General features: G+C 36.7%; 1 protein-coding gene across 3 annotated transcripts; it reads right to left on the bottom strand.

Annotated features, from left to right (window-relative positions):
* Positions 1-2,551: 2,551 nt before the first annotated feature.
* Positions 2,552-8,047, bottom strand: LOC137739618 (Calcineurin-like metallo-phosphoesterase superfamily protein). Of its 3 annotated transcripts, none has more exons than XR_015966455.1 (11): positions 7,045-7,621; positions 6,623-6,758; positions 5,974-6,070; positions 5,285-5,344; positions 5,099-5,199; positions 4,884-4,918; positions 4,712-4,769; positions 4,191-4,265; positions 3,963-4,120; positions 3,285-3,868; positions 2,552-3,055 (listed from the first exon to the last, which is right to left on the bottom strand). XR_015966455.1 is itself a non-coding variant. In XM_068479249.2 (11 exons), the coding sequence occupies exons 1-11, from the start codon at positions 7,404-7,406 to the stop codon at positions 2,803-2,805; spliced, it is 1,593 nt and encodes a 530-aa protein (XP_068335350.2). In that variant the 5' UTR covers positions 7,407-8,047; the 3' UTR covers positions 2,552-2,802. The 3 variants fall into 3 exon arrangements, 2 of the variants coding, with proteins under 2 accessions (XP_068335350.2, XP_068335349.2); XM_068479249.2 differs by having other exon boundaries at positions 2,552-3,052; positions 3,608-3,868; positions 7,045-8,047; XM_068479248.2 differs by having other exon boundaries at positions 3,608-3,868.
* Positions 8,048-8,327: the final 280 nt, after the last annotated feature.

Raw genomic sequence — 8,327 nt, 5'->3', positions numbered from 1 at the left:
GGTCACATCCATTTATCATCTTTGCATAAAATTAAATAATTTTGAGATCGTTTACTCGTTTAATGATTATCTAATAAATAAACAAATTATGTATCATTTTTTTGTTAAACACTAAAATTTTAACAATGTTAGTTGAACAGTTAAACAATTTTTTATTTGGTTGATTTTTTGCAAAGTTAAAATTTAGATGGAATAGAAAGTAGATAGTTCAAATCATCTTACAACATTGATAAAATGGGAAAGTCTAGCCTAAAGCTTCGCTAGCAACACCTTTTTCAATAAAACGAGTCCATGTATAATTTCTTAGGACAATTACTCAGTACACGAATACACTTTCTTATACACTTTTTGTGATTGATGTAATTTAAGTGTACAACTATTATAATCCGAACAATCCAGTTCTTAATAAACATTTAAAGATATATCTACAAAATAATAATAATAATAATAATCAAATCAGTGATCTTTTAAACATCCAGATACTTCAAACAAATAAACAATTCGTCATAAAAATATTAATTATTACCAAAATCATGACCTATTTTACACATATAAATGATCAAAGGATCTCCAATTATATGAATTTTTATGCGGAGGTGATGTTTAGACGATGATTAGGAAAATAAATCGTTTAGATTATGATATTTGTGCGATTAAAATATATTATATGACAAGGGAACAACAAGGTGGATGCAAGTAATTTCCAAATTTTTATTACATTGAACCCCACGTTCACTCCCCCTTCTTCATAGAAAACTATGCTGCTGAGGCATGCATATCCCTCAGTTTCCGAGCCTGACCATGTTCACTTCCTTGCTTCAAACTTCAGTCAACTCCATGCTTTGAAAACTGTATATATACTTCCAGCATCTTACCCTACACTCTACTCCTCAAGCTCTCCTGAGCTTTGTTTCTTTATTTTTTTCCATTATTTTTTCTATTTCTCTTTTCAAACATCATCTTTCAGCTACCCTTGCCATCATCGGTCATGGATATGGTTCAAGTACAATGCAACCAGGGTGGATCAGCCACAGCTAAGGCTCACTCGAAGCGAACCGGGAACGGTTTTAGCCGGAAATGCGCTGCCTTGGTGAAGGAGCAACGTGCCCGTATTTACATCCTACGCCGCTGCGCCACCATGCTCCTTTGCTGGTACATCCAAGGAGATGACTAGCTAGTTTCCTTCTCTTCTTTACACCGTATCCAACAAAACTTATTATCTGAGCCCGTCATTCCTGACTTCTCCTCCTCTAACATGTTTACGAGATCCATCACTTCAAATGATAACTCGCATGCATGTTGTCAGAGAGAGGTCACGCATGTACGACGGGCTCAGTACTCACTCAACCTCACCGTCCGGTCTTACTTTAACTTTTTTTCCTTGTACCTACACTACACTACTCCATGGACGATGCTTGTTTCTGCTGGTCTGGTTTGGTTTCAATTGTTGTGTGGGTTATCTTCTCCTTGCTCTGGAGTGCCACCACTCAGTTTTTTGACCTAATTTTGGGCCAACCCAATTTTAGGTTTTTGGAGCAAAGGAGAGGTTAAAATTTATGCCCACAGACTTGGTTTTTAACTAGCCGGACCTTCAAAGCATGGACACTGATATGACATGGAGGAATCTCTGTATCTAAAAGGCCTGTTTGAATGACTCATTGCTGCTTCAAGGGTCAATATTTACTACTGCAACTGGTGTATGCCTTTTTTTTTTTTTTTTTTTGTGTGTGTGTGTGTGTGTGTGTGAATTTTCTGTGTTTTTCTCCCTTTTTCCTTTTTCCCTAATTTCTTTGGAGTTTTAGGGGAGAAAATATTTTCATGGGTTTGTAGGGGATGTTGAAAGAGTAATGGAGCACTTGATATGTAATAATTTCTAGTTGCCAAGATCTTGGATTGGCCAAATAAAGATTACGAGATTGAAATTATGGGTTGTGCAATGATTGTCCTTTGGATTCAAATGTGACTAACTTTGTGATTGGATTAGGAAAGATTCTGTGGCTCTAAAAAAACATAAAACTTACCTACAACTGAGGCATCGCCCTCTCTGTTTCTCTTTGTATCTCTCATAACATGACTAATCATGTGATGAGAGATGCAGGACAACGATGAATTGGTTGCAGGAAAGTCACTCTCTTAAAACAATCAGTACGAAATCCACCAAACACAGTAAGTTCCACATCCTCATTGCACCCCCACTCTCACACACTAGGTGTGAAATTCCACTACAAACAGCAAATTCCACATCCAACCTTGTGGTCTCACCATGGATATGCTGTCAAGTTTGGGGGATTTTGTAGATTCATCAAATGAATGATCAAATAATGCCCGACAATATATAGAGAAAATCGAAACAAGGATTTTTCTGTCCTGCCTTATAATCTAAATCTCTACCACCAATCATGTTTTCAAACTTGAAACCATTAATCGTGTCTTAAAACCAACTTCGGTGTGACTAATCTTGTGCTTAATCTACCGCTTCCGGAAGCCCGTAACTGTTTTAATATTTCCACATGCCATCAGCCAAAATTTGCTATACTTGTTCAAAAGGATATGATGATAAAAGTGACTGAGGTTCTTTATATAACATAGTGAAAAATAAGATACTGATCCAGTTTACATCGCCTTCATTCAATAATGGAACACTTTCAGCTGCTACTCAAAGTACAAAAGCATGGGATTCCGTCATAGATGTTTTCAGATTAAAGCGATAGGATTCACCTGATGAACTTCCATATGCGAGCTATACGTTGACACGGTGTTCCTTTTTTGTTTATGCAGATCGCAATATATGTGCAAATGATGTCATTGGTCAATCCAATCCTTGAAAAGTAACATCACATAGAGGGGTATATTTACTGCAGCGATAATCATGACCATTCGAAGTGTCCGTACCAATCTTCGGATCATCGTCTTTGTCCATGATCTGGTTGCTCTAGGCAGTAATTTTGCCATAGGATCAACCACAGAATCAGCATCAGTGTCTCCATTCACAGAAGCCTCTATGTCCTGGGAAGTATTCTTTCTAGCTGTGGGCCGCATCACAGCATTACCTCTGCTAGAAGAGAAAAGAATGTAAAGCAAACGTAATATATATCAATGGAGATAACAGTAATATAAATAACTGCCGAAGTCCTATTGGGGGAAAAATAGATCTCTAGTAAAACAAAATGACGTGCATGTTATGTTCCAAAATAACTAGCAACTAATGGAGCAGCCTATACTCACGTATACAGTATATTAACGCACAAATTAACAAAATGCTCAGCACACACTCAGACACTCACATAGAAACAGTACTGTGGTACTAAAGTTATCTGTAGAATTCATTGCCTCCTAATCAAGATTCACAATCAACTCCTTGGCATCCTAGGTCCACTTTCTTCAACGCTCAAAGCGATGCTGCAGTGGCCCCCACATGACTATACCATTTCACCACTCACCATCTTAAGAACGCACTTCTTGCATTGGCACAATATTCCCAAAAGACTAATAACTATGAGGGGCTCCCCATAATAGCTTATACGACAATAAAAAGGTGATGTGGACTCAATATGTACATACACAGCCGCATACAAGTAGGGTATGAAAATGTAGCACAGAAACAAACCTTTCAACTGAGTTTCTCTCGCTTGAATGTGCAATAGGAGTGCCCAAGGCTTTCTTGACAAGATGCATTGATCCTTCTGCATCCCAAATCATCTCATATTCACAGTTTAGATCTTCAATTTTCTCTTTTGTTCTACTTCTGATGTTACCGATTACTTGTTTTACAATCCCCATAAAATCACTACAATGATGCCAAACACTCACACCACTAGACGGCCAAAGCAGGAGGGAAACAAGGGTAAAAACAAATAGCGAGAGATACCTGGAAATTTGAGAAAAGATAGGTAAGAGGCAGAAACAAAGCCAACTGAAAAGCTTAGTCACATAAATCAACACACATCAACATGAAGAGTTACCATAAATAAATGTGTGTTTGCATAGGAAGAAAGCACAAATGAGTTAAGATTGCCTCTTCAGAACTGGATGCATTTGATGGTACAAAATTACTGGTAGACAATAACATGAAAGACGGATACAAGTTTCCCTGCTGCCAACTTACTGTCCCTACAGTGTACTGAAAGGTATTATCAATAATATATCATGCCCTGGTAAGAATTATACATGCCAACGCATAAGGTGCTTACCTCCCCTACAGGTCCCTTTTTTGACTTATGGATCACATGGCACTGATCATGATCATGACCGGATAAAACAAGTACCTACAAAAGGCACTTAAAAGTTATTATTGCAAGTTGAAGGTAGATCCTACAGTTTGAATGTGCACTGAACAGTCAATGGGCAAAGATGCATAAGCCAAGCAGAGGTGTAGAAACTAGAAACACACATCACTCACTACGACTCAATATAGGATACAAATAACATCGGCCTGATAGTGTTGCTTTGCAATAGTCTGTGGTTCGGAGACAAGGATAAATGTGTCACATGGGTATTAGAGTCATGACCACGTCGAAATAGTTTATCCGGAGTGGTTAAGTGCTTAACGAGCTTCACTTTACCTTTTCCCAAAAGGACAAGTATTGGGGAATCATAATTCATCATAAAGGTGCCAACATATCCAGGAAGTTTGCGATCTTTGTCACATGTCTGAATCAATTAATAGGGCTCTCATAGACAAGATACACCATAGAGAGGAAAGATCACTAACCGGTTTGATTGAATCCAATAAGTAGTTTGATGATTCCTCTGTAATGTAATTCTGATACCTGTACAATTGTAATAACGGTCAAGCCAAATCCTTGATTGCTACCAACCAAACTTGCAAGTTAATGTAGTTTTATGATTTCAATTGCCCAAAACACAAGAGGAGAAAAGCTTACAATACTTCTTGACCGTCAGCAGATCGCAGAATCCGCTAAAGATTTTAACACAAAAAGATAAAAACAAAAAAATCTATACTGTGAGGAAACTTGACACCTGAAATTCGGATTCCAGTACAATATAGTGAAAAGCACTATAAAGTATAATGCTACTAATTAAATGTACAAAAATATACTTTGCTTAAGTTTTACCTCCATAAAAGTTAAAACAATACCTGGTTGATAATTTCTGAGTTACGGTTGGGGCCACAATCTGTCCAATCCCGTCGATACAATGGAATATGGGTCAATAAAACCCTTGGATACACTTGAACATCTACAACAATGTAATAAGTAGATGAATTAATTTCAACATACTAAAGTTCAAAGTTAACAACATAGAATAAGCATATATCATATACCCATGGAGACATTCTTGATAAAATCACGAGTAGAGGAAGCAAGAACTCCTTGAGGATTTCCTGCATGATATATACATGAGATAATTATTTTTGATGAAAAACAGTACAAATAATAACAATCAATATGAACCCATCCAAATGCTATTGTAATCAAAATCATCCAGAAAAGAAGCTGCAGCTGCACAGTCCAATTCCCCATTAGAGATTTAAAATTTAACGAAATCCAGCATGATTTTGACTTTCCATTTCAAAGGTCATAACCACAGACACAAACGTATGCACTAAATGCATTTTCACACAGATACCAATTAAGAGAACAAAAATTATTTATCTCAAAGTTTTAGTTAAATAACTTGTGAGTCCGTATGACAAGAAAGTCTCTTCAAGAAAACATCCTGGTACCACCTATGCTGCTATTAAAAGGGCTCTTTGTCCTTGGTCATATAGGCTGTTTCAAATACAGCCCCTATTATTTCAAGTGATTTTAATCAAAATTTGAAAACCAAGGATAGTATGTTAATTACATGGTCATCTAAAGATTCCTTGTTTTACTCTCAATTTCTTCTTCCACATGCACAGTAGCGGTGCTAAGATAATATTGTTATGTAATACACAAATTTACTGGAATAAAACAGCAAAAGGATACAAATATAAATAAAATAACTGCATAACATTGTTTCCATGCATACCATCAATAGTTTGAGCATCAATGGCAATGAACTCCACTTTTCCAACTGTAAACCGATAGTTTCTGCTACCAAATTCCTTTTCATATCGTCTAATTGCCTGGTACAACCATAAAAGAATCTTTTTAGCTAAAAAGCATGTATATATGATTAAGAGATAATAAAATTGCCGAATGGATGTCAATAAAAATTAGCTCCATGACAAGATTTTATTACACCAAATTTACGAAAGAAATAGGTAAAACTCAAAAAATCATCAACCAGCTATCTGGTGTTCAATTTGGAATTTGGAAAACACGGAGAGTGTTTGTTGAATGTTTGATGATCTTTCGTGTATGGTTTCTAGAATGATAGTTGAATGTTTGCTGAGCCATTATGACTCTGAGGGTTAGTTTCTAGGATGTTTGTTTATCTTTCGTGTATGGTTTTTCTATAACACTATGAAAATTACTCACTAAAGTCACAGACATATGGTCTTCTTCTCCCTCTCTAAATCTTTGTTTCAATAGTATGCGAGTGTGATACTTATTTCCGAATACACAGACACAATGCATAGGTGTTTTTAAGCAATGCACAAGACAAACAAATAACTCTCAGAGTAGTTCTAGAAAAAAAATTTAGGTACCATTTAATGGCAACATAAAAAAAATACCTGTGCCTTGCGAGAGTGGAGACTTCCATAGCCAATGTCATGGTTTCCAGGAAGATAGTAAACTGGGATATTTAAATATCTATCTCGCAACCTCAGCGAAAAAATATGTCTGAGACGGCTCAACGATTCGCTCCACCTAATCAAGCAAACAAAGTCAATGCCATTTCACAGAATACAGCAAACACGTTGCATCAAAAGCCTCCCAATCCAACATTATAACAAGAAAGAACCTAAACTTTAGCAAGTCAAGCAACAATTTTTAAAGAAAACCCAACAATTCGGAGCTAATTTCAAGATCAAATCAAACGCTGCAGCAATCAAATCTACTAAGACATCAACAAAGATGGCACATTTTACTGAAACAGCAAAAACCCAAGTTAGATTTTGCATTCAAAATTTCAAATTTGCAGGGGCTTACTTACTCTTCATCCGAAAGATAAGGACCGCCATCAAAATAGTCACCTAAGAAGAAAATAACATCGGGCCGGAGAGGAAGTACAGATTGGAGAAAGGCTCTGCGCATGTACAGGTCGGTGAAGAACTGCGCCAATTCGAGAGCGAGTGATTTGGGCGGAAGAGGGAGGGAGGTCCGGTCCATGAGCTGTGGGTCGGTGATGACTGCCACTTTGACATAATCGGGGTCGACTGTGGAGGAAGAAATGCGATTGAGTTGCGGCCACGAGCAGGACGAGAGAGAGGGCCTCCAGTAGGCGAACATCTCGCCATAGAGGAGAGTCGCCGCCCATATCAGGCAGAGCAGCGCCGTGAGCTCCGCCTGCTTCATCTGTTTCCGTCCTGTTTTTCCGGTTCTTTTTCGGATTTCGGTCGTAGAAGAAGATTCAGACACTTCCGTTTCGGGGTTTTAGATTCCGATCTATACGGTGAATAGTGCAAATTACAGAATTGACCCAAAAAATTCAATAAGTGAAGTCAAGAAAGTCGAACCTTCATCTAAACAAAACGAAACCAAACAGTAATTCGAAATTATTAAAAAAAAAACTTTATACTGATTTAAGTAATGTTTTAATTTATACTAGAGTAACACATTTTCTTAGCTAATTTAGTTATTGCTAATATCAATTTTTAGCATCTTTTGGTATTTTTTGGGCAAAAGAAACTTCGAATCTAACAAGGAAGAGCGTTTTGGTAAAATAAAAATAAAAATAAAAAACAAGAAAGAGTGTTGAGTAGTCATTAATATCGCTAGTAGACTTGTGATAATTCCACCGACTCGAAAATACTTTTTACTATTAATTTCTTACTTGCCAGATCATATTATTAGTTTGACAAAACTGCTAAAATCCGTTTAGACAATGACTCAAAAGTTCAAAACTACTAAAAATTTACTTGGACAAGAAAATATTTCCACATCCTCTCTTCAAACACAAATTACAACTCAATTAAAATCCATTTTTCACACTCCCTGTGGTTTCCTTCGGCACTCCTCCCTTTGTTTTAATAGTTCGTTGATTTTCTTTTGATTTATTTAATCCAAAAACTACAAATAAGAGATGAGGGCAAGAACAGAAAACTCGGAAATTGAGAGTATGAAAATCACTTTCCCAATCCGTAACTTTTTCTCCATCTGTAATTTGCTGTTTCTAAAATTGTTTTTTGTAGCCACATTAAGTGGAGAAATTATAAAATCAAGCAACCAAACATTATGCTGTCAAATCTGCAAAAATTGTGCATATTTTATGCAGAA

Source organism: Pyrus communis, chromosome 9, assembly GCF_041283825.1.
Source record: "Pyrus communis isolate YQ-2024b chromosome 9, ASM4128382v1, whole genome shotgun sequence".
NCBI lineage: Eukaryota > Viridiplantae > Streptophyta > Magnoliopsida > Rosales > Rosaceae > Pyrus > Pyrus communis.
The sequence above is the reverse complement of the archived record's forward strand: the minus strand, read 5'-3'. Positions and strand labels throughout refer to the sequence as shown.

Excerpts from the sequence above, each read along its gene's own strand:
- LOC137739618 (XM_068479248.2), bottom strand. The coding sequence starts at position 7,406 with ATGAAGCAGGCGGAGCTCACGGCGCTGCTCTGCCTGATATGGGCGGCG. Across the intron at positions 4,266-4,711 it reads TATTGGATTCAATCAAACCG|GTACTTGTTTTATCCGGTCA; the intron begins GTTAGTGATCTT and ends TGCCTTTTGTAG. Across the intron at positions 3,869-3,962 it reads CAAACACACATTTATTTATG|GTATCTCTCGCTATTTGTTT; the intron begins GTAACTCTTCAT and ends TCAAATTTCCAG.